The 26,076-nt window shown below is 38.6% G+C and overlaps 1 protein-coding gene across 1 annotated transcript in view; it reads left to right on the forward strand.

Moving 5' to 3' along the window:
* Positions 1 to 438: 438 nt before the first annotated feature.
* The window catches only part of col2a1b (collagen, type II, alpha 1b), a 64,095-nt gene continuing 38,457 nt past the window's right edge, over positions 439 to 26,076 (forward strand). The window contains exons 1-19 of the mRNA XM_084101216.1: positions 439 to 684; positions 5,069 to 5,275; positions 7,212 to 7,228; positions 7,918 to 7,950; positions 9,327 to 9,359; positions 9,437 to 9,490; positions 10,392 to 10,493; positions 11,344 to 11,421; positions 14,093 to 14,137; positions 15,349 to 15,402; positions 16,176 to 16,229; positions 17,427 to 17,480; positions 17,684 to 17,737; positions 19,911 to 19,964; positions 20,041 to 20,085; positions 21,070 to 21,123; positions 22,753 to 22,797; positions 22,908 to 22,961; positions 23,604 to 23,702. Of these exons, the coding sequence (XP_083957342.1) occupies positions 591 to 684; positions 5,069 to 5,275; positions 7,212 to 7,228; positions 7,918 to 7,950; positions 9,327 to 9,359; positions 9,437 to 9,490; positions 10,392 to 10,493; positions 11,344 to 11,421; positions 14,093 to 14,137; positions 15,349 to 15,402; positions 16,176 to 16,229; positions 17,427 to 17,480; positions 17,684 to 17,737; positions 19,911 to 19,964; positions 20,041 to 20,085; positions 21,070 to 21,123; positions 22,753 to 22,797; positions 22,908 to 22,961; positions 23,604 to 23,702 (1,230 nt within the window). The 5' untranslated portion in view covers positions 439 to 590. The remainder of the gene's footprint in view (positions 685 to 5,068; positions 5,276 to 7,211; positions 7,229 to 7,917; positions 7,951 to 9,326; positions 9,360 to 9,436; positions 9,491 to 10,391; positions 10,494 to 11,343; positions 11,422 to 14,092; positions 14,138 to 15,348; positions 15,403 to 16,175; positions 16,230 to 17,426; positions 17,481 to 17,683; positions 17,738 to 19,910; positions 19,965 to 20,040; positions 20,086 to 21,069; positions 21,124 to 22,752; positions 22,798 to 22,907; positions 22,962 to 23,603; positions 23,703 to 26,076) is intronic.

Genomic DNA, 26,076 nt, shown 5'->3' on the forward strand with positions numbered 1-26,076 from the left:
GCTAATGATGTCAAGTTTGATCAATAATCGTTAATGAATCATGTTCATATGACCACTGAAATCTCCAACAAATCAAGGTTCAATCCACATTATCATACTAGCCTATCTTTTTACATTTATTCATTATTATTTACATGTAGCTATTACATTTATTAATTAATCTATTAATAATCGATATGATAGCCTACATTAAAATGCACTCGAATAGGCTACAGCTTATTTTAAGGACTATGACTCGGCAGATTCAAGGTTTTTTTTTTCTGAAAGGATTATTTTTCTTGGCGTCGTTTCTCGGGAGGGCTCTTAAAGAATGGGTGCGAGAGGAGAGAGAAGGGCAACACTTCTCCAATTTCAGCTTCATGGGGGGTAAAGGGGTGGATTTTTATTTCCGAAAATACGGCTCTCCATTCAAAGCTGTATGGACTCAAACCCGCGGCCCCTGGATCAGTCCGCACGGAGAATCTGCAGGAGTTCGTGCTTCATCGTCTTCAATTCTGGACTAAATGCATCATTCCAGTCACTAGGAGAAACCAGTAAATCCCAGCGCTTTCTCTCCTGCTCCTGAAACGCCGCATGTCTGCAGTTTAGACATGATCCTGTCGGCGGATTCAAGGACTTTACTGCTATTTGTGGCAACACTAGTCGCATTTTTGGCCGTTGTCAAATGCCAAGACGAGAATGACCGTGAGTTTGCCCACCATTTTCTCATTTTACTCTCAAAAGTTTCAGAAAAGTGTTTTCTTAGACTTTAAACGCCAGTGCTTGAGTAAATAATGTATGGGCTTAATGAAAGGAAATACTGTACGCGCTGCCAGCTTTATTGAGATATTGTGGCAAATGTATTTGAAGTAGCCTAATAAAGCTTTTAATGCAAAACAAAGAAGCTAGAACAAGTGAATATTTTCAGGTAATATGAGTTTGAAAAAAAAAGAGAAAAGAATTTCTTCTCTTTTATTTAGCCTATTTTAGGGCATTTCTGAAGTGGAATCATTGTTGACTGGTCTGTGTTTATTCTGAGCCTGAAGGTATTCGGGGTATTTCATCCATCAGGTCACCTGCAGGACATTTCTAAAGCCTGCAAACACACACACACATGCACAGCACTGATTTATTTACTGAGTAAATGTTTTATTTGTGCAATTGTGCTGCTGTCTGTCTGAAGCCCTCCTGATGGCCCTGAGGCTCAGCTGGTCGGGCCCTAAAAGAGCACATTCCTCTGCTGTCAGGGGCCACCGGGGCAAATCCAGGCATGCACAAAACGCAGATGCTCCAAATGTCTTCGAATTGTCAGAATTCAGAGCTGGAGGGATTCAGAAAGCACTACTTTTACATTTCACTCATCCAGAGCGCAAGGATTCAGAGGTGCATCAGTAGTGGAGTTCAGAGACGGTGGGCCTCAGCCAGAGTTACTGTTACCCTTCCATACAGTTAAAGTGCTTCCATCTGTTTCCTAAATTACCCAGGGGCTACGATAGTCCAGGGAAAGAAGGAAAGACTGTCTGGCGAAAAGCTATTGGAAAAACATGAAAAGGACAGAAGCAGCTATTATAATTCAGCAAGGCACATTCCTTCGACCATATTTTTGAATTAAAGGGGAAATAAGCTCGCCAGTAAACAAATGAAAAGATATTTCAGTGAGTTTTGTTTTTAAAAGGCAGTAAAAAATGACAATAAAATACAGTTAAAACAAGGTTCATACAAAGTGCTTGAATAATTGAATTTAGCCCAGCACTTGAAGTCACTGTAAAAAAAAGGTTCTGTCTTAAAGTTTTAAGTGCAATCAACATCGATTTTTAAGTCATTTCAACTTAAATTGCAGTAAACTGACTTAAATGATTTGAATCTTGTATAACTATAATTTTTTTGGTTGAAAATTGCTCAACTTATCTTGATGAGTTAAAGCAATGTAAAAACATATGTTGTGATAACTTATTGATCATATAATTTTTTGCAGTTGGAAAACTCTTGAAAACAGCCATATTTATGAAAAATTACTTGAAAAGTGCTTGAATTATTGAAAGACAATATATGTTAAATTAGTGTTTAATTTTATTGATAAAACAATCTTTTCTCACAAAATGAACGCTGCAGCATGTCTGATGGATATAGAGCCATTTTGCATAGCTATGAGCTTGATATTGCTCTCATAAATATCCAAGATATATCTTTCATTCTTCAGCCCAATATATATTCATGGGAGAAAAATCAGTTTGAATAAGGAAAGCGATATCTTTATCATAGTATCCTTTCAATGGTTACATTTACCAGTCATTGCATGCGCTGCACCATTTTTTTATTAGTTTATTTTTATTTATCTATTAATTAGAATTTGATAGATAATAAATATATTGTATGAAAAGTGAGATTTCTGACTATAGTCCTTGAACCCCCCCCCCCCAAAAATAGCTTGAAAAGTCCTTGAAAGTCCTGGAATTTCATTTTATCTGTACGAACCCTGTTGAAAAGAAGCAATTATGCAGAGGAGAGAGAGAGAGAGAAATCTGAGCAAAAGCTAACAATTGGGTTATTGTAGCAGAGAGGCATATGAGTGTTTCCTCATAGAGAGCAGGTCATGGATCGGCTCGTCTGGGTCCATTTGTTAAACCATCAGTCATGGCATCGTTTTACATATTTCAGAGGTGTTCAGACGGCAGGCCTATGGGCTTCCTGACGTCATGACGTTAACCTGCACTAAGGTTTGAAAGAGAGAAAAGGAAAGACAACAATCCCTCCCCTCACCTGTGTCCAATTTGGAGTTGTCCTCCATTTTCCACTTCAAAAAAGAAAAAGGTGGCGCTAGAAAGAGAAAGGAAGGAAGGCTTTATTGAGGAAGGCCTGAAGCGTGTGTGTGTGTGTGTGTGTGTGTGTGTGTGTGAGTGAAAGCTGTCTGTTCTTCACTCTCTCTGGCATGTTTGAACTGGCAGCGGACAGAGCCTGCTGTTTAGATTAGGCGAAAGCTTGTGAATTGCTCAGTCTTTACTTTTCAGAAAGGCGTCATTCATCGCCATATGGGGTCTGTTGGAATTTACAGAAAATAAACAGCCTGTAAGGGAAACAAACAGCGCTTGTTTGATTACCCTCGGTCTCTCTCCATTGCGACATTTCCCCTGCAAATTCATGAGCTTGAGAGATTGACCTGCTACTGAAAGACTGAAAGAAAAGTCATTTCACTTTGAATTTGAGTTTACAAAGTGCTGTGTCGGATATAAAACGAACAGACTGCCTTTCATTTATTCTTTGAGTCGGTAGGTTTCATGTGGTATTTATGAGTAATCTGGACAGGTCACAGCGGGGGGGCAGAAGTCATCAGGACGGTTCGAACTGGATCAGATTTTGAAATGATTTTTAATTAGCCGGTTTCATTGATATCAGTTTTGTGCTGCCATCTTGTGGTTTGCATTTGAATGAGCTTGACGATGACAGCAAAGATGGATTATGCATTAATCCGGTGGTTCCTGTGCACAGAAAACCTCAAATTTAATGCTTTCTACTTGGGGTGGGCGATATCACCAAAACCTTTTATCACGATATGAGTATTTCTTTCAAATGTGTAAAAAACTGCATATGTTCACTGTGTAAATTAAATATACATTTATTATTTTCGAGCATTGAGATATTTTGAGATATCATAAAGGGTTAGTTCACCCAAAAATGAAAGCTCTGTCAGTAATTACTCTCCCTCATGTTGTTCCAACCCCGTAAGACTTTCGTTCATCTTCAGAACACAAATTAAGATATTTCTGATTAAATCTGAGAGCTGTCTCACTCCTCCATAGGCTTCTCTGTTATTGAAACTTGCCGGCCCAGAAAGTTAGTAAAGACATCATTAAAATAGTCCAAGTGACTACAGTGGCTCAACCTTAAGTTTATCAAGCGACGAGAATGCTTTTGTGCGGAAAACAAACAAAAATAACGACTTTATTCAACTCTTCATTTTCTTCTGTGTTTCTCTGAGTGAGTTCATGTAGTGTAACAGCGCAGCGCTTCTGGGTTGTACGTCAGAACGGAGGCTCGCTGTTACACTCTGTGAACTCGTTATTTTTGCGGGGTTTTGCACACAAAAAGTATTCTTGCCGCTTGATAAACTTAAGGTTGAGCCACTGTAGTCACTTGGACTATATTAACGAAGTCTTTACTAACTTTCTGGGCCGGCAAGTTTCAATAACAGAGAAGCCTATGGAGCAGTGAGCCAGCTCTCAGATTTAATCAGAAATATCTTCATTTGTGTTCTGAAGATGAACGAAAGTCTTACGGGGTTGGAACAACATGAGGGAGAGTAATTACTAACAGAACTTTCATTTTTGGGTGAACTAACCCTTTTAAGAAAATTTACTGGCCATAAATATATTTTACCAGCCATGAAACAGATTAATCCTTACTAAAATCACAAAAGTTATTCAGTCTAGAGCAGTGAGTGATTTTCTTTGTCTTTTGTTGTTTAATTAACATTAAGAACACAGACAGCAGCAACATTAGGCTGCTGTCACTTTAAGAGCTAATGCAATATACTGTTACACATGCGTTTCTTTCTCAACGGTTTACGTTCACTTAAAACATAACTGACTATGTTTACAAGGATATTTGCCAAGACTGGTTTGAATATGTCTGTTCAATCATAAGTAGACGTGAAAGAGAACTCAATTAAGTATCTGAGACGTGGATTTCACAAAACTTTCACTTTCAAAATGAGTTCTCTTTTTGCGTTTCAACAGTTTAAAATCACTTGTTTTTAAACTGCAATGCTTAAAAACGCATGCAAATGATATGCTTTCGTGACGGCACAGCACAGCAGCGTCACGTGAGCGTAACTGTGATAGAGACGAAAGACCAAAATCTCTACCGGTTGACACAGTTATACCCATTAATCGCGTCTACCGGTATATCGCCCACCCCTGCTTTCTACTGTATGCATCCCACTAATATGATTTATCATGTTACACTAATCATGAAGCATCTATGGCTTGGGATTTCAAATCCAAATCATAGAGTTTTAATGTCATTTTGACAGTATGAGCTTTAACTCCTCCACCTCCTGCTTCTCCTCTTCCTCTGCTCACGCTCCTCACAGAAGATCCAGGCAGCTGCACGCAGGACGGACAGTCCTATAGTGACAAGGACGTGTGGAAACCCGAGCCATGTCGCATTTGCGTGTGCGACACCGGCTCGGTCCTGTGCGACGAAATCATCTGCGAGGAGCTGAAAGACTGTTCCAAACCCGAGATCCCGTTCGGGGAGTGTTGTCCAGTCTGTGCCGCTGACCAGCCCTCCTCCCCTGGTCGTAATTTATTTATTTATCACTTTTATAAATAAATTACATGTGTATTCATATTTGTTTGATTAGATTTGGGTTTTTTAAAAGAAGCACCTTAAAATGTATGGATGCCTTTTTTAAAGTGAACCCAAACCAAACAATTTGAAAATGAGAGAAGACTAACAACTGAAGACTCAGGGCTCTATCACACACACGCCGCAATGCAGTGCCAGGCGCGACGCAAGTGTGTTTGGCTAGTTTCAGCCTGACACAGTTTTCATTTTCATGTCCTGTGCCACGTTGTTTAAATAGCAAATGTATCTATACCCATTTGTGCGCCCATGGGCGTGCTGGTCTGAGAACAAGTGTGTGTGTTCAGGCGCATTGTTGGAGCGTTGCTATTTTGAGGAACAGAAATAGACTGAGCCATTGACCAACTGAAACCTGGACTAACGTCAATGGCGCAGTATTTTTTTATTATTATTTAAAGAGCGCATTAGTAATGTGCGCCTATAGGCGGGTCCACAACGCGCTTATACACTCTGCTTATTACACACAGCGCAGCAGCACACAAATTTTTTTTATATATGAAAAATTATTTTCTTGCAAATTCCGCCATGTACAGTAAATAGCGAATCCACGCGAGCGCAACTGGCTTTTGAAGGGAATGGGAGATGAGACTCTGATTGGCTTATTGCACGTTACGCCCAAAACACACCCATTACTCATTAAGAGAATAGAGACGACCCTTTTAGACTATGCGCCGGGAGCGCCGACCATTTTTTCTAGCAAAAGTGTATTCGGACGCGCACTGAGTGCACTTGCGCTGTGTACTTTAGACCATGTGCTTAGATCGTTAAAATAGGGCTCCAAAAATGTATGGATGCCTTTTTTAAAGTCAGCCCAAACCAAACAATTTGAAAATGAGACTAACAACTAAAGATACAGTGTTGGCTTTGTCTGGAATGGATATCAGTGGCGGCAGGAGTGTGATGGACACATATGGGAATGATTAAGAGGGAAACTCACTTGAACAGAGACGGTATAGAGTTTCATCTCTGACTTAATGCCTCGAGAGGTTTCTCTTGCTCACCTTTACGAAAGTTTCACAAAGAAAGAAAACAACAAAGCGTATTTGTCTCCGTCGTCCTTCAGACGTTAGCATATGTGTTTCCCGAAAGCATCAGCTTAGACTGTTTGTGGGAAAGATCTGCTCTCTGAATACAGAAGCACGGAGCCGGTGCCTCAGCCTCCCGCCGCCGACATCTGCTTCAGATCAAAGCTCTCCGCGCGCGCAGTGTTTGCTAGCGTGTCCCGCGGTCAGATGTGAACGGCACACCAATCTCTGCCTGGCACGTTAGTGGCAAGTTGTAACTCGCCCTCAGTTCACATATGGGCAAACTGTGAACGATTTCGGATTATCTCTCGAATTAGATTTTTGATATATTAGTTTGTTCAGCATTATAATGTCAGATTTAATGTTTACGGCTGGACGCAGACAAGTGTACAAGACATATTTCAGATCTGTTATGAAATGCCATTAGGGTGAATGACAATCACATTTTATTTATGCTGAACCATTAACAAACATTACTTTACTGGATATCATTCATGTGCCTTGCAGACAGACTTTGTTTTTTTTTACATCAATACGTTTCTGACATCACAAAATGGACAAAGCTAAGCTCATAATAATCATTAAGTCATGCACAAATAATTGAACACACTCTTTTACTGTTGACTGTTGACCGAAATGAACAGGCCCAAAAAATGATGGAATGCCTGAATACACACATGGTGTTCAAGACTCTGCATGAAGATTCATTCGGATCTGAATGCACTGGATATGTGACCTGTAAAGTCATTTAGGCTCTGCCAACAAACACAGAGCTTAGGATTGCTTTCATGTGATGCTGTTTTAACACTCTGTTTTTTATCTTTCATGCCATGTTAATAACAGGCTTGCCAGGTGCCAAGGTGAGTCTGTGTTTAATGTCTGTTTGAAAATCTGACTGTGTTGTAGGTGATGATTAAGTGTCAGGTTCATCCTGTGTTTGGTCTGATATGTTAGTTAATGTGTGTATGAGTGTCAAGCAGACGTCAGTCACTCAAGGCATAATGTGTGTGTGCTGAACATGCCATTTACTGTGTAATGTGCCGGCTGTAGCATCCCAGATAACAGGGAACGTTCTCAGAACGTTCTGACAAGGTTCTCTCAAAGTTATAAACAAATGTTCATAATGTTTGTTCAAAGTATTCTGGACTTTAGCAAAGTTCTGAAAACATTACACATTTTCCTACTTAGTATTTTTGTCTTGTTTCCAGTCCAAATATCTCAAATTTCTTAAATCAAGAAGCATTTACTAGATAATTAAAATGACATAAGACAAAATAAATAAAATCATTGAGTTTTTGCTTAAAACAAGCAAAATTACTTGCCAAAGGGGTAAGAAAAATAATCTTGTTTTGAACATTCAGAATAACGTTCAGAATAACGTTTTCATTAATGTGAATGTTAGCAAAACATTCTTTGAACATCTTTTGTCAGCTTGCATAATCATTTAGAAGGAGTCAGTGTATGCTGTAGCCTTTTTCTTCTCTGTTAAGGAAATATTTGCTTTAATGTGTACTAATATCTTCTAATATTTCCCTCCATTGTGCAACAGGGACAAAAAGGGGAACCAGGAGACATAACAGATGTAAGCTTCAAACCATTATCATTGATGTCAGATTTGTGTGTGTGTGTCACCTTCAGGTGTGTGTCAGCTGCTTCACCCTGAGAGAGTGTGTGTCCACATTAGAGCTGCATGTTTCTGGATAAATTGAGAATCACATTTTTTTTTTTAAATTAGAGATTCTAATTTCTATTCGATTCTCCCACGATTATAAATAGACAACTAAACAAAACAGTCTATTTAAAAAAACAATATTTAGTTTGAATTATTATTTTTGAAATAATCTCTGTTTGAATGAATGATTCATTGACTCACTCGTAAAGACTTCACTTGTTTCATTACTGGATGAATCAGTGTTTTTGAACAAATCTCTTGAATGAATGATTCATTGACTCACTCGTAAAGACCTCGGCCTCGTCTGAAATCACATACTCTCTTGAGTAGGTACTTGTTTTGAATAAGTAAATACTTCACGACGGCTAAGAAAGCGTGTTCTATCTATATAGTTTGAATGTGTCTAGAATGAATGCGCACATACGCCATGTTGTCATCATCATGTGACCCACCAGCATCAGTTGCTTCACTGTCATTAATAAATCCTCTCCTGTGGCCTCATGGGATAGTAAAGTGTTCATCATATGCACACTTCAGAATCTCAGCGGAAGCAGTAGATCATCCGGGGACATGTTGCCTGCTCTTTTATGAGTACTGCTGAATTTGGACATACTTCTTTTGTCACACACTGTGTATGTGATTTCAGATGCAGCCTTCACTTGTTTCATGACTAGATGAATCAGCGTTTCTGAACAACTCTTTTTAATGAAAGATTCAATGACAAACACATTTTTTAATAGTCATTTGTCGCCACCTACTGGTGTAACAATGATTTTTATTTGAAGATTTAAGCATTAAAAGTCGATTTACTCGTTATTTCGTTCGCCACCGTAGACATCAGTGTTTATATCTGAACTATAAACTTTTATCCCAGTTCTTCTATGATTATCTGAATGATTGTAAGACAGAATTAATGAATCTGTGTGTTGAAAAGACAGTTGTGAAGCTGTTTCATGCCTAAACATGACAACTGCTCTCTCTGGATCAAAACACAGATCTGAACGTTTTCGCTGTGATCGTACTTTTTAAAGCTTTAATAGACATAGAGTCGATTCACTGACATTCAGGAATAAGATTGTATGGGTGTTTGAATCCAGATTGCCATATTTAATCATGCAGACCTAGTCCAGTTAAACACAACTGATGCAGTGATCCGGCAACATGGCACTAGTGAAGTCTGCCAGATTCTGTGTGGATTCTGTGCATCTTTATCTTCTTCTGCTGTTTGTTTGAAATGGTCAAGCCTCTCGCAGTCATTAACTGGCGCTCTGTTGATGTTCCCTCAGGTTGTGGGACCGAGGGGACCGAGCGGTCCGATGGTAGGAATACTTCTGGCATTCTTGGGATTCTCTGGTCTTGCTTGTTGCTTGTTAACTTCCCCTCCTTTACTACACAGGGACCACCAGGAGAACAAGGACCTCGTGGAGAGAGAGGAGAGAAGGGCGAGAAGGTGCGCATCACTTCCTGTCTGACTTCCTGTTGTGCTCCTGGCAGCCCATGTGATTGAAAGATACGATAACAAACAGAATAGGCTTGTACACGCAGACAAAAAGACATTTACAAGAGAAGAAACATATTTGTTATGCAAGTAATCTTCATGAATAAGTCTCAGGATCACAGTCTTCACTGCAAAAACAGATTTTCTTACTCAATATTTTTGTCTTGTTTTGCAGTAGAAATATCTAAACATTCTTGAATCAAGATACATTTACTTGAGAAGCAAAATAATATCTTGTTTTCTTAAAAAAGCATTAAATTGACGTGAGTTTAAAGACTTAAAACAAGAAAATATATCTGCCAATAGGTAAGAAAAATAAACTAAATTCAAAAGGAAAACAAGATGTTTTTCTTACTCTATTGGCAGATATTATTTTCATGTTTTAAGCATAGACTCACTCAATTTTGAGACATTAAGAAAACAATATCGTCTATCAATGTAAATGTATCTTGATTTAAAAATGTTTAGATATTTGTACTGGAAAACAAGACAAAAATACTTAGGAAGAACATCATTTTTTTGCAGTGCACAGAGTCCTACTATCACTTTAATTTGAGCAGGTAAATCAGGGTTTAAGTCAATTTTAATCAATGTTTATAGAATTGTAAAAAGAATTTCTTCTAAATTGTAAATAAATTGCATGCTTGCAAAAATGTTCAAAGTGGACCTGAAATCCCCTTTTATTATAGTCCTAAAAATAACACAGCAGTAATGTGTCATCTGACAGGCCATTTTGCTAATGGCCACGGCTAATGGGCCGTGAATGCATTATTATTGTTTGGCACACAGTTGGTACTGGATGTTCAGTGTTTCTTTCAGATGAATGACACTGACAAACACTACCCGTCTTTAGGGAAGTCCAGGTCCTCGTGGCAGAGATGGTGAGCCGGGAACCCCTGGAAACCCCGGCCCTCCGGGACCACCGGGCCCAAACGGACCCCCAGGCCTCGGTGGAGTAAGTGCTTTTAGCTTTACAGACACAGTCAGTCTCAGATATAAGACCTAAACACCCTAAATGAGACGCTACCGACTGAAATGCAATGAAGAAAAGAGAGAGATTGTTAGCTGTCAGATTGAGAGCGAGAGAAATGAAATGAAAACTAAAAGAGAGTGGAAACAGAAAGAGGAGTTTGTCGTTTACCTGCATTCAGCAGATCAGATCTCCAGAGCAAAGCTTTTCAAACTGTGTGGATTACAGATCTAAACACCCCTTTGCTATTTCTCTTATTATGCATATTAAAGAGGCCATATTATTTTTTACTAGAACAGGTTTTCCAGCTTGAATGTTGATTATTTTCCTCATATTCTCCATTGTTGCGGCTCCTCTCTTCCCAGTCTGTCAGTAACGCTCTGTTTAGTTCCTGTCTCTATGAAGCCCCTCCTTCTGAAAAGCACACTGTGCTCTGATTGGTCGGCTGGAGCAGTGTGTTGTGATTGGTCGAGAGCTTCGAGTGTGTTTGGGAAATGTCCCGCTCCTTCCCATAACCGCCAGTTTAACACACTACTAACTAACTCAACCAGGCCCCGCCCCTTTATTCTGCGCATTAATTCTGCGCATACGCGTTTTAGGAGTTCAGAAACACTGACTCTGATATAGAGAAGAACTGGAGCTTTTTCATGATCAACAGCAACATTACACACTAAACACAGATCAACATGGAGAAAAGCATGATAGGTGCTCTTTAAAGCGATCTCTGTCCAAGAGAACTCACGCAGACAGCAAGACAAATGTGTGTATTTTTCTCTCTCTCAAGGAATATGTGGACTGTATTGACGTTTTACAAGACGATTTTGCTCTTTTCCAGAACTTCGCCTCTCAGATGGCCGGTGGATTCGATGATAAAGCAGGAGGAGCTCAGATGGGAGTGATGCAAGGACCAATGGTGGGCGCTCCTCCTCACTTCATCATGTAGTGGAGATCTTGTGCGATTTAAAAGTGTCCAGAGCTGTGAATCTTCACTGGCCTCGTGTTTTCACTGCGTTTGCGTTTCAAAGTGTGACGATCTGATTCCAAAACCAGTGAAATGCAGCGATTCATGAAACCAGTTTCGATACCTTTATTTAAACTACTTAATTATATAGTACTTTTTAGGTTAATTACACAATAAAAATAAACAATTGTATACAGTATAGTTAAAAAATTTAACAAAATATAGCTTTGAAACTAGTCAATAATAAAGAAGAACAAATAAACACAATACAAGCAATAATCAAAGAATTTACACTGCAAAAAAAGAAAAAATTTTGTCTTGTTTTCCAGCACATAAAAATATTGTTTACTGAAAAATTGATCAATATTAAGTGACTTTTTTTGCTTAAAACAAGAACAAATAATCTTGTTTTCCCTTCAGTTTATTTTTATGACCCAATTAATAGATATTTGTTCTTATTTTAAGCATTAAGTCACTTTATTTTGTTGACTTTTTTCAGAGAAGAACTAGTCTTAATATCTTCAGTCATTTCACTTCTCCAGTTAATGTATCTTGATTTAAGATTGTTCAGATATTTGCACTGGTTTTCAGAAACAGAAACACTGAGGAAGAACATCATTTCTCTGCAGTGTAAGCGCAAAATCTGGCAAAAGTCCTGCTTTCTCACAGCAAATCCTGTGCAATAAAGCCCACGATTGCCCTAGTAATTTACTATATGTTAGTTTAAAGGGTTTTGTTGTGTGTGTGTGTGTGTGTGTGTGTGTGGAAGTGGCAGTTCAGAAGTTAAGCTAAATAATCAGTTCTGAGATCTTTAGAATTGATTGAGAATCTCTGAATGAAACAATTTTTCTATTAGTTGGTGATTTTCTGGTCATTAAAGTCATTAAAACTGATTTAATAACCACGTTCAACCTGTGAACCGTCACTCCTCTTTCTGAACACGGATCTGATCTTAAATAGTTGTAATCGATGAATGCTTTGGAATATAGACCTAATGCTGGTCTCTTTTTAAAGACGACACTCAGCAGATTATTGCAGAAAAGCACATGAAAGTCTACAAAAGAAAGTTTTTTTAAAGAAAGTTTAAGTTTACAGTGAGGCAAATGTGCTGAACTGAACATTTTTCTAATCATAGCCATGTGTCTAACCAAGCTGTGTTCCAGATTTTGAAGTTTATATTACACAAATTAATCACTCTAAAAGGATTAAAGGTACCGTTTTCATGTTAACCCAATGTCCAATTTCAAAACGATAATTTGTTAGTGTTTAAGCTTTCGAATGATACCTAATTTATGATTACTAAACAGTGACAGTTAACAGGCTAAAAATGGGTCAGTTTTTCAAATATTCAAGTAATTTACAAAGTGAAGTCAGGCTCTGGACTGAATCCAAATAGAGTGATTTGATGATCTTCAGCTAATCTAGATTTTCTTACAGTCCTGTTCCCCATGTACATACTGTATACCTATTATAGTAAGTAATTGTAATAACAGGGTAATAATTTTATACTACCCATAAACCGGTAACACAAAAAGGTTCATTAATTAACATTAGTTAACATGAGCTAAGAATGAACAATACTTCTTCAGCATTTATTAATCTTAGTTAATGTTAATTTCAACATTTACTAATACGTTATTAAAATCAAAGGTTGTATTTGTTAACATTAGTTAATGCACTGTGAACTAACATGAACTGTATTTTTATTAACTAACATTAACAAAGATTAATAAATACTGTAACAAATGTATTGCTCATTATTAGTTCATGTTAGGTAATACATTAATATTAACTAATGAACCTTACTGTAAAGTGTTACCCCTAAACCTAACCTTAACCCATGTAGTTACCTTATATTACGCAGTACTCACTTAGGCAAGTACACTATAAGTACACATACTGTAAAATCAAGTGCACCCTCATTTCCCCCAGCATGCAAACATCTGAAAGTATATATTTGTGTCCCGACTGACATGAGAAGACTCCACAAGCTCCTCGCAGGCTCAGTTATGTGACGTGCACGAACACATAGAGTGTTTTACCAGTTCTGGGAAACTCCCACTGCGCACACGTATATATCCGACTCTTTAAACACTAGGAGGCATTCAGGAGCTCGGACTCATTTCAGCACGCGTGGACCGTGGTTTTACTGTGGTTTTACTGTGGTGTCAGGAGATGATCCCTAAATATCCTACGTTTTCTTCACCTACCGCTCTTGTTAGTAACATGCGTCCAAATCGTTGTTTAAATAAAAGTCAACAGATATTACTAAAATGCAAAAGCACTGATTAATGTGGAAAATCAGTCAGGTTCAGAACCAGTATAATCATTACCTGTTTGAACACAGCTGATGTTTTATGATTATGATCGTGCGGTGGTTTAGGGCACCAGTTGTGGCTCTCAAACATTTAATTGCTGGTAAAGTCACACGGGTTCAAAGCGCTTACGCTGATGTGTGTGTGTGTGTGTGTGTGTGTGGAATCTCAGTGTTTCTGCTTCAGCGAGTCGCTCTGATGTCCTGAGGGAACGTTTCCCATGAAGACATTACCATATAACCCACAGCGTCTCATTATAGCCCTGTGAAGGCACTAATTGATTTCTGTTGTTATGTTTGTTCCTTCAGGGTCCGATGGGCCCACGAGGACCACCAGGCCCCAATGGATCTCCCGTGAGTGTATTCCTCAACAAACTCCTCATCTGTGTGACATATATATATATGTATATAATAAGTTATGATACGACTGTAATGTGAATGTGAAAGACAAGCAAAAATAGCATGTGTAAGATGATCCTTAGCTTCCTAAAGTTAATAATAACACCTCACACACACACACACACACACACACACACACACACACACACACACACACACACAGGTCAGCGAGTAGTCGTCATACTCTCTGTAAGCTGTACAATCTTAGAAAATACGGTTCTGTTTAGAGCTATAGGATTTTAAAGAACCCTTTATGCCAAAAAAAGTTCTATAAAAGGAGAAATTCCTAAAATTATTGCAAAATACTTTAATGTTTTCCAGGTTGTTTACATTTTTTTCTAGTGATAAAGTATGTTTGCGAGCTGTTTAATTCAATTAATATAATTAAAATTAAAATAAAAACTTATAATAATAAAATAAAATGATGGGAAAATATTCATAAAGTGTCTGATCGAACACTTTAAAGGTTCTACTGTATATAGTCTAATATATACTGACTAATTAGATGTGACGTGATAAAAGGATGTTAATGTTAATCAGAGTTTTTGTCCTAACCAGCCGTGACGGTGATACGCGACAATTCAGTTTTAGAAACTGTTTCTGGCAAACAGTGTTTCAGTCACTCAGTATGTATTTAATCATGTTAAAATGTAATATTTATGAATATGATTATGTACTTATCCATTTGGTTGTGAGTGCAGTGCACTTGCAGAGAGGCTCCGCCCACTCACTCTTCTGATTGGCTGTGATGTTTGATTGATTTTGTCGCATCTCATCTGATGTGGACAGACAAACAGCGTGTTGCTTGAATCTTATCACATCGTGCTCGGTTTGGACACGGTGTAAGAATGTAGGACTTCTTCCTACCATCACGCAAACAGATAATTAATCTCTTTCTTCTACACTGTTTTTCATATTCATTTCAAATTAAACGAAATAAAGTTTTCTTGTTAATAACTATACCATTTATATGAAGGGTTACGTTAAAACTAAGTGATATTCTTGGAAAAAGTAAGTCTCTATAGTAAACACACACGCGTCCTGTGTCCTCCGGCAGTCTAATAATACTTCTTCTCACTGTACACATACTGATCATATAAATATTGTTTCTGGCATGAGACTGGACTGAAAGTCTGTGATGTGAATTCAGTCTCTGTTTGCTGCAGGGTCCACAAGGATTTCAAGGCAACCACGGAGAAGCCGGAGAGCCCGGATCATCTGTACGTATCCAACAGAAAATCCCTCATTACTGACAATTACAGTCAAACTCCCAGTGTGCAAATGCCACTTCATTTAGCCGTAATGGTCCTAATCATAACAGAGATCTCGAGTTTAGGTCAGTGAGCTGGCTGAACGTTTATGAGCTTTTTTTGGTAACACTTTACAATAAGGTTCAATTTGTTAACATTAATTTTTATGCTTGAATGTTGAACAAACACATTATTTTCCCCATATTCTCCATTGTTGCGGCTCCTCTCTTCCCAGTCTGTCAGTAACGCTCTGTTTACTTCCTGTCTCTATGAAGCCCCTCCTTCTGAAAAGCACACTGTGCTCTGATTGGTCGGCTGGAGCAGTGTGTTGTGATTGGTCGAGCGCTTCGAGTGTGTTTGGGAAATGTCCCGCTCCTTCCCATAACCGCCAGTTTAACACACTACTAACTAACTCAACCAGGCCCCGCCCCTTTATTCTGCGCATTAATTATTATAATGAGGAATATTGTGACGTGTTCGTTCCCGGAAGAAACTCAAGACTACAATGGAGGCGTTTCAGGAGTTATTTTTAGCCAACTAACATTCACAAACATTAATAAACACTGTATTGAATGTATTGCTCATTGTTAGTTAATGCATTAAGACATTATTGTAAAGTGCTACCATTTTTTTAATGCACAAAGCACATATTAAGCACTGAATACATTGCTCTTAACAATCAGTGTTTTCACTCATATCTCAAATCGTTCACATAATTTCACATTTTTCTTCTCTCCTGATAGGGCCCGATGGGTCCCCGTGGCCCTCCTGGTCCCTCAGGAAAACCAGGAGATGATGTAAGTATTCTCACGGCAGCATTTGTAGGCGTCCTCATGAATAACCCGCTCACACTGTTACATGATTCGTCCTCGTATGTTCTGTGAAGACGCACGATCAAATCACCCACCGAACGTCACGTTAGGATTATTGTTCTGTGAACTTTCCCGAAGGTGTTTTTCTCAGTATTGCTGACTCCAGCTGTTCTTCTCTTCAGACTCCATTCCTTCCATTTCTCTTGCCCACATCACACACGACACACACACACACACACACACACACACACACACACACACACTGCACTGAAAGATCTCTGTGAACGCAACAGACACAGACAAGTGTCTTAAAGTCACTTGCGTCAGCAAATGTCTATTAAATGTGGTTTAAAAGTTAATATTCTGTAATATTGTTGATTTACTGCACTGACAGAATCTGAACAGACTTGAGCTTGATAAATGACGCTATTGTTTTCTGTAGAGCTGCTTTATTAGATCAAATTTAATTTGTTTTAATTGATTAATTTTGCAACAACGACACTTTTATTTTCCTGTTTATTACTGTGAAGCTGGTTTGTATGGAAGCTTGTATCCGCCACAGAGTGAAAAATAAATAAGGCATTTCTGACTTTATAACAAAAAAAAAATATATATATATATATATATATAAAAGTCTTTATTTCCTTAGAGTTGGACTTTATATCTTGCAATTCTGACTTTATAACACACAATTGCGAGTTATAAAGTCAGAATTGTGAGATAAAAATGCAATTCTGAAAAAAAGTCTTTATTTCCTTAGAGTTGGACTTTATATCTTGCAATTTGCGAGTTTATATCTCACAATTCTGACTTAATAACTCGCAATTCTGAAAAATAAAGATGTAAACTCGCAATTGTGAGATGAAAAGTCACAAATATCTTTTAAACTGTTTTATTCTGTGGCGGAAACAAGCTTTTCATAACTTTGGCTAAATCTTGTTGCATGAAGTGCTATAGATATAAATAAGTGTGAGAAATGTGTGTGTTGTCTGTAGGCTCCCAGTTAACTGCAGCTTTGATGTAGAAGCATGAATGCAAATCTTTCATTTCCCGCTGGGTTTGTAGTTCCAGTTTTCCTCCACAAGATGACATTTGAGCACAGAAGCGCTCGCTGGAAGAAGCGGCTGTCGTCAGTGTTCGACTCTAAGCTGAATGTATGAAATCACTGTTTTTCTGTTGCAGGGCGAACCTGGGAAACCTGGGAAAGGTGGTGAGCGTGGACCTCCCGGACCTCAGGTGAACCGTTTTAAACTGAACCAGCGTTAAAGTGTTTGATCCGTGTGAGAAGTGCAGAGATGTGGAGACTCAAGCTTTTGCCCAGATGTGAGACGCAGCTGTGGCCTTAGGCCAGAGAGAGAAAGAAGAGACGTCTGAATACTTCCATTCACCTCATACCTCTCTCTCTCTCTCTCTCTCTCTCTCTCTCTCTCTAAACACAGGGAGCTCGTGGATTTCCAGGAACACCAGGTCTACCTGGAATCAAGGGACACAGAGTTAGTGCACTTTTTCATCAGTGGTCAGTCTCTTTAAGGCAAGACACTACAGGTGAACAGGGTAGAAATAGGGCTTTACACACCTGAGATAGTTTACCCTGCGTCGTTCTTAACCCGGAATCCTGGGTCGTTTTGCTTCACGTTTGAATTAAACGTTTCACAATTAATCTTGGGGATTCATAAACTGCTGTTTCACACCCCTAAACCCTGGGTTAACGTTATTATTTACATATTTGTGACCCTGGATCACAAAACCAGTCACAAGTGCTGTAGCACGGGTATATTTGTGGCAATAGCCAACAATACATTGTATGGGTCAAAATTATCGATTTTTCCTACCGTGAATATAAAAACATTTATTTTTGTGAGTGAATGCAGCACAATCGCCAACATAAATGAACAACTTTAAAGGAGATTTTCTCAATGTTTCGATTTTTTTGCACCCTCAGATTCCAGATTTACAATAGTTGTATCTCAGCCAAATATTGTCCTATCCTAACAAAAGCATACATCAATGGAAAGCTTATTTATTCAGCTTTCAGATGATGTAAAAATCTCAATTTCAAAAAATTGACCCATGTGACTGGTTTTGTGGTCCACGATCACATTTGTGGTGTCAGTGTCATTGATTGGATGATGCAGCATGTGACCTGTTCACATAAAGGCTCTAGCAATGCACATCCTCAACTGTACTAGCAAGAATCCGGAATGGATTTTCAGACTGTAAACGGTCTCTTCTTCAGTCCAGTTGTCGCATTTTTGGTCACAATTTTGACTTTTTTCCTCTCAAATGCTGAAGCATACTTCTGTTTCAGTGTACTACTGTACAGTTTTTCTGAGACTGTGCAAAGCACATGAATTTAAGCATCTAATGTTTCACACTGCACACATTTGGCACTGCGATGCGGGGAATAATGCCACAAAAAAGTTCCAGAGCAGGGTTTCATAACCTCAGGTTAAACGTAGTGCTAACCCTGCTTTAAAATTACAAGAGTGAAATGTTGCTTTAACCCTGGGTTAAAAGCAGGGTTTAGAACGACTATAACCCGGATTTAAAGGGTTAGTTCCCCCAAAAATGATAGTATGGAAAAAAGTATGGAAGTCATTGGTTCCCCACAACTGTTTGATTTCAAGCAATCTTTAAAATATTCAATAAAGACATTCACACAGGTTTGGAACAACTTGACGGTGAGTTCACCCATTTTTGTGCGGTGTGAAAAGCACTATTGTTATTGTGTTTTGTATTTTTCTGAAGTATATTTAAATATGCAAATGAGGCATTACCTAATTTCCAGAACAGAAATCTGACTGTTGGATAAAGCCAGGTTCAAAATTCTTGTTACGTTTTGTTGACATATTAGAGTTAAAGGTTTTTACAGAGGGCTTTTACATTTTGTATATCCTATGTGAAGCGCTTTGAGTACCCAGACAAGCGCTATATAAATTTAACGAAGAATTATTAGTATTATTATCTCTTTTTATCACTCCATAAATCAGAAATTACGGAAGCTTGTTTCGACCACAGAATAAAAAATAAAAAAGGTAATTGCGACTTTTTATCTCACAATTCTGTTTTTTTCTTCTCAGAATTGTGATATAAACTTGCAATTGCGAGAAAAAGTCAGAATTATGAGTTATAAAGTTAGAATTGTGAGATATAACCTTGCAATTCAGACTTTATTTCTCCCAATTGCAAGTTTACAGTATATCACACAATTCTGACTTTAATAAGTGAGAATTGTGAGCTAAAAAGTCGCTATTATCTTTTAAACTGTTTTATTCCGTCGTTGAAACAAGCTTCCATAGAAAAGTCAACATCCAAAGAAAAAATTATATTAATAATCTTCAGGAATACAATTTTGTATAAATCAGGGTGAGTGATATATGAACAAAGCTTCAGAATATAAATAGGAATAAAATTCGCTGCCTTTAAAGACATGTGTTGGAATTGAAATCTACAGATGCAGTTAGATAAAGTGTATCAAATAAACAATTTTATTAAATGTGTATATTTTGTATGTTATTATTTTTTTTGAAGCAAAATAGACCTCGAAGCTGACCAGTGCATGAAGAAACAGTGGTTTTGCCTGTGGTGTCTCGCCTTAATGCTGTAATAATGCATGATTTAAGAGTAAACAGCGTGACTAAACGTGTTGATCTGTGGTGTGTGTAGGGTTATTCAGGTCTCGACGGGGCTAAAGGAGAGTCTGGAGCCGTTGGGGCAAAAGTATGACCTTCACACGTTACCTTTCACCATCACATATATGAGTGTTTCAGTGTCTGAGTCTGTCTGTTTCTGTCAGGGCGAGTCCGGCTCTCCTGGAGAAAGTGGCGCTCCTGGACCGATGGTAGGTTTGCGCTCGCCTGTTGTCCTGCTCAAATGAATTAAAATTCAATAAAGTTTCATTTCTAACAGATGCAGTGTGTTTATCAAACATCAGATGGAAACAAACATCAGTACACACATAGCAGAGTCTGTTCAAGCGCTCAATAAACTGACACAAGTTCAGAAAATCACATTTGTCAGCATATATGAGACAATAAAGTGCATAAATATGACATTACAAATATTGCTACCAAATTCCCAGATAGAAACACGCATACAATCTCTTAAGTTTTTCTCCTAGGCTGCAAAAAAATATTTTCTTTCTCAGTATTTTTGTCTGGTTTTCCCATTACTCAATCAAGATATATTTACTTGAGGACGCAACATGATTGAAGATATTAACTCTTGTTTAATGAAGAGTTAATCAAAATTAAGTGAGTTTTTTGCTTAAAACGAGAACAAATATCTGTCAATGGGGTCAGAAAAATAATCTTGTTTTCCCTTTGAATTCTGATTATTTTTCTGACCCTACTAGAAGATACTTGTGTATATTTTAAGCATAAACACACTTAATTTTGATGAGTTTTTCATAAAGCAAGCTTAATATCTTCAGTCATTTTGCTTCTCCAGGAAATGCATCTTGATTGAAGAATGTTTAGATATTTGTTCTGGAAAACAGGACAAAATACTGATGATTTTTTTGCAGTGTAGAGACAGCAATGAGATTAAAAGGCGAGGGAATGGAGATTTCCTCTGAAGTAATATCAGATGTGTCTTCTCTAGAGTGTCCGATCTCAGTGATGTCTCACAGATACCAAAGTCTTCAGGAGTCAGAGATCTCAGAACGAACTTGGTCAGATTGATCTGAGCATCCACATTCAGCTTTTGACTCGCTTTTATTTCTACAAAGGAATCTTTTGGGAAAACATTTGAGACTGTTAATATTCCCTTGACGAATGACTGTGTGTGTGTGTGTGTGTGTGTGTGTGTGTGTGTTGCTCCTCAGGGTCCCCGTGGTTTGCCTGGTGAAAGAGGGCGTCCAGGACCGTCTGGAGCTGCTGTAAGAATCACTCGCTTCTTCAGTAATCTTCATTCTATAAGGCTTTCCTCTGTTGCTCACTCTCAAATATGTAACGTTTTATAAATTAATTTCCATCTATGTCATTAGCTAATCAGTCACTGCTTGTCATGGTTGTCCTCCGTATGTGCGGTACCTCACTTTAATACGAAAAAATATTTTCTTATTTTGTATTTGTGTCTTGTTTTCCAGTACAAATATCTAAACATTCTTAAATCATGATACAAGAAAAATGATAGAATGCATTTTTGCTGTGAAAAGCGCGAGACGTTGTTTTTTTTAAAAGCTTAACCTCATTTATCTTGAGCGCCGTGTTTTTAGAGCGCTGTGTCTGAAGTCGCCTCTATCGTGTTAAATAGTGCACTATTTGAGGGAATAGCCATTTATATGTGTCTGTAACCATAGTGGACGTTATCAAGTGCACTCATTCAATCCCACAATGCACTGCAATAACGAGTGTACATCTGATGTACGCTCATCGGCTGGAGAATACCCATGATGCACTGCGAGAGTCGCGTCTGACCAGAAGATGGCGCTCACTGAATCAATCATCCATTTCCCAAACACTGATCCAGCGTAATATCACACAGGTTTACGCTCCTTTTTAATTGAGTCTGAAATTGTTTAATTATACATAGTTTCCACGACAGAGTTCAAGATAAATCTGTTCATCGCTACTGGAGCGGCTAGTTTGCTACGTTTCAAATGATTATTAAACCGCAAGCACAAACTATGGAAAAGCGGCACTCAGTGTCTGAACTCACTCGCTCGTCTTCATTCACTTCAAGTGGACTATCAGTGGAGGAAGAGAGGGAAGAGTGAATGGGGGTTTATGGGATATATTTCGAACACAGCCCGTGTCAAGAGACGCTGCAAAAGACTTAAGGTGTGAGCGCACCGGTTAAAGACGTCCATCTAGTGCTTTACATTGAAAAACAATACAAAAGTAGCGCAGTGGAATGGAAAACACAATCTGTGTGAACGACTCCTAAGACATTAAGTCTTGCTTTCTGAAAACAAGTATCAAATTAAAGTGAGTTAAGGCTTATTTTAATTTCTTAATTTTTTTTCATTTTTCTGACCCCGCTGGCAGATATTTGTTCTTATTTTAAGCATTTTACAGTAAACAGGACTTAATATCTTATGTTATTTTGCTTCTCCAGTAATGCATCTTGATTTAAGAATATTTAGATATTTGTCCTGGAAAACAAGACAAAAACTATTTTTTTGCAGTGTGGTTTGCCGGTTCCCTGTATCCATGTTATTTTCAGACTTGGGAAGTGAGCATAAGTGTTCATTTCATAATCATAAACAACAGTACAGCAACATGATATGCTAAAATCAGTCAAAATATGCAGTGATTTTCTAAAGTCTGCAGTAATTTGAATAGATTAGTCTTTCATTCTCCTCTTGCTGTTGTGTCTTTCTCATTCATAGTGCAGTAAACTGTGAATATATACGCTGTTTTCTGGTAATGATAATAATAATATGGTAAACAATATCACCAGCTTGCAAAACAACAGTATGTTAAGATTCTTAGTTCAGGGAGATGCTTGTGGAGTGTGTGAGGATGTCGGTTATGAAGTGTGTGTTGTGTCTGTGTTTGATCAGGGTGCTCGTGGGAATGATGGTTTACCCGGCGGTGCTGGTCCTCCTGTAGGTTTGAGGCTCCATCTTCTTCATCATCATCATCATCATTTGTTGTAGTGTGAGTCTGCTGTAAATGAATGCTCATTTTATTCACCTGACGCTGTTTGTGTTAACAGGGTCCAGTCGGTCCGGCTGGAGCTTCCGGTTTCCCAGGATCTCCCGGGTCTAAGGTTTGACAGCTCTTAATACTTAATTCCTCTTAATTCCTGTCATTATTAATGATGCACTAGTGAGTGTATGGCTACTTTGGTATTTTTATGCATGACTTGTAACCGGCTAAAGATACCAAAAACAGCAGGAATGTTAGATTTAAAGGGGAAAGTCTTGATTGTGTTTTTTCAGGCTCTACTAGAACAGGTTTTCCTGCTTGAATGTTGATTATTTTCCTCATATTCTCCATTGTTGCGGCTCCTCTCTTCCCAGTCTGTCAGTAACGCTCTGTTTACTTCCTGTCTCTATGAAGCCCCTCCTTCTGAAAAGCACACTGTGCTCTGATTGGTCGGCTGGAGCAGTGTGTTGTGATTGGTCGAGCGCTTCGAGTGTGTTTAGGAAATGTCCCGCCCCTTACCATAACCGCCAGTTTAACACACTACTAACTAATATTGTGATGTGTTCGTAACATCTGTTCAGAAACTCAACTTTCCTGCTATTAAGACTATTATTCAAACAACAAATTTTGTAATAATCTGCAGGTTTCTGAACACTTTTTAAAGAGTGAATGAATGCACAGCCCAGGCTCTGGAAATGACCTGTTCTTGATAAGAGATGAGTGAACAGTGAGTTTGTATCATGTTGTTTCTCCTCTTTCATAGGGAGAAGCAGGACCTACCGGAGCCCGTGGACCCGAAGGAGCTCAAGGACCCCGTGGAGAGTCTGGCGTCCCTGGATCTCCGGGACCCTCTGGAATGTCTGTGAGTAAAAAAAGGACTATTATTATGATAGAAAGCTCAGGTCTGGTAGATGAAAGGTTGTCGGTTTTCTCATTGTGGCCTTAAATGAGGCTCTCAAGCTCAGGTTACTTCAGAGGACCTGAAATAAGTGTACAACTACACCGTCCTGCTGTTAACATGTGCGGTGAAATGAATGTGTGACCCTGACAGATGCTGTAGATGAGGCCTGAAACATGACGGAAACACTTCAGGAACACCAGTCAGTTTTGTTCCCATTAAGTTATGAAAATGCTATTTCTAAATGTTCTCTGAACAATCAAAAAATTATGTTTTTTCTTGGTTATGCAAATGATAAGGCAACACTCCTTCTGGCAAACATTATTGGAATGTTACTTTTGAATGTGCTCTGAACATTCTGAAACAAGTTACATTTGTAACATCTGTAACATTTAAAAACGTTAGATGAAGGTCCAACTAAAGCCTAGTTCACACTACAGGATTTTAAGCCCGATTTGCACGTTAACGAGCTCGACGACAGGTCGGGCTGTAATCGCGTGCAAATCTGCGGGTGATCCGTGCTCGCCAGTCTCAATGTGTGAAATACTAAACAACGCATCAAAAACGCCCGTCAACACCTCGCCGAACCCAGACAAATATCTAGCATGCTAAATATCTGGAGCTGTCGGCCAACTCGATAGCCTGTGGTGTCACGTGACGCAACGAGAAACAGCCAATGAGAGAGCAAGGCATAGGTTGAGGTCACAAAAGAAAAACAGCAGCAGCACCAGCAATGGCTTCAAGAATAGTTTGGACCCAAAAAATCGAGCTTTTTCATTCTAAACATGTTTTACACACCTCCAACAATCCCCGCTGCCGCGCGTGCTTATCCATCCTTTCACCCACATTCTTTTTTTTCAGGGTTCTGAACAGATCATTGCGCAAACAACTTGCACCGCCAATTTTGTCCCGGCATCCATTTTCAAATAGACAACTCCTGTTTCGCGTCATTTCCCATTCCACTTCTCGCGTGTGTTTTCGTGACGCGCCGTGGTTTGGGGACCGGATAGAGTTGTTGTGTTGTCAGCTCGTGTAGTGTGTAACCCCCCTGTTGCAGATCTACGCAGTGTCACGTAGTGTGAACACCACAACGACTTCAAGACTCCAGAGCTAGTCATGTAGTCTGAACAGCACAGCGATCTGCCGGCGTTTAGAGTTGTGTAGTGTGAACTAGACATCAAATGTTGCAGGAAAAAAAAACAATTCGTGAAAGATTTATAGATGATGTTTTTTGTGCTATCATTTTGAGGACTTGAGGACCAGATAACTCTGAACAAACGTTCTATTAACGTTACTGGAAAAGAGCATGTTGGGAGGACACAACTTTTTGACTTAAAGGGAAGATTTGAAGTGGCACAAGATTTGGTTTTCTGGCAAAAGCTGGTTTTAGGTGGTCTAAAACCCCCAAACCCCAGACCAGGCCTACGAATTATGAACAAAAGTTCTTCCAGTAACGTTAATAGAACATTCGTTCGAAGTAATATGGTCTTTAATAATGTTCTCAAAACGTTAGCACCAAAAACTTTATGTATAAACTTTTTAGCTGGACGCTCATCTAATGTTTTTTTAAATGTTACTACTTGTTTTAAAACGTTCACAGAACATGCAAAAGTAATGTTTCAACAATGTTTGCAGAATGCAATGTTCCCTTAAAAAATGTCTTTTAAAACATTAAAAAAATGGACGTTTTTAACATTCAGTGATCACTCGTTAATAATGTTTTCATAACTTAATAGACCTTAGTCAGGGTAGCACCATATTTATTTTCTGACAGAAATGAAAATGAAGCTGTGAGGGATAGAATTACAGTGCGTTAAAAGGATTGTGTCGTTGTTTAACAACATACTGATTGTTTAACTGACAAGACGTCTTTCCGGAAAAAAAAGAAATTCAGTCGACAAAAGTTGCAAGTTGTGAACTGTATGTGTTTATACAGTGGATGCCATTGTAAAGACTCTCGTTTTCATCCGAGTTAAATGCAATGGCCTGTAACCTGACCACGGTCTATTGGGAATGTTAGCAAAATCTTTAGAAGATATTTCTGGTAGCCGGGTATAATCAGCAGAAACCTTCTGTGGACAGATTTCACTCTGCAGTCTCAATCCTGCATTAAGTTCCTGTTGGATGGTTTAAATGAGAAATGCATTATCATTTCGAGCTCAGATGATTGATTCCTGTCATAGCCTGCTTAGCAGTGAAGGAGACTGTCACAACACAAAGAAGACGAAGGTCTTTAATCGACCGACAGAAGCAGAGTGAACAGAGAGGAGCTAAATACATGATGATGGTGGTGACGAACTAAATGATGACCAGCTGTGATGAATAAATGTCCATGAAT

The sequence above is a fragment of the Abramis brama genome (genome assembly GCF_963993115.1).
Source record: "Abramis brama genome assembly, chromosome: 23".
Lineage (NCBI taxonomy): Eukaryota > Metazoa > Chordata > Actinopteri > Cypriniformes > Leuciscidae > Abramis > Abramis brama.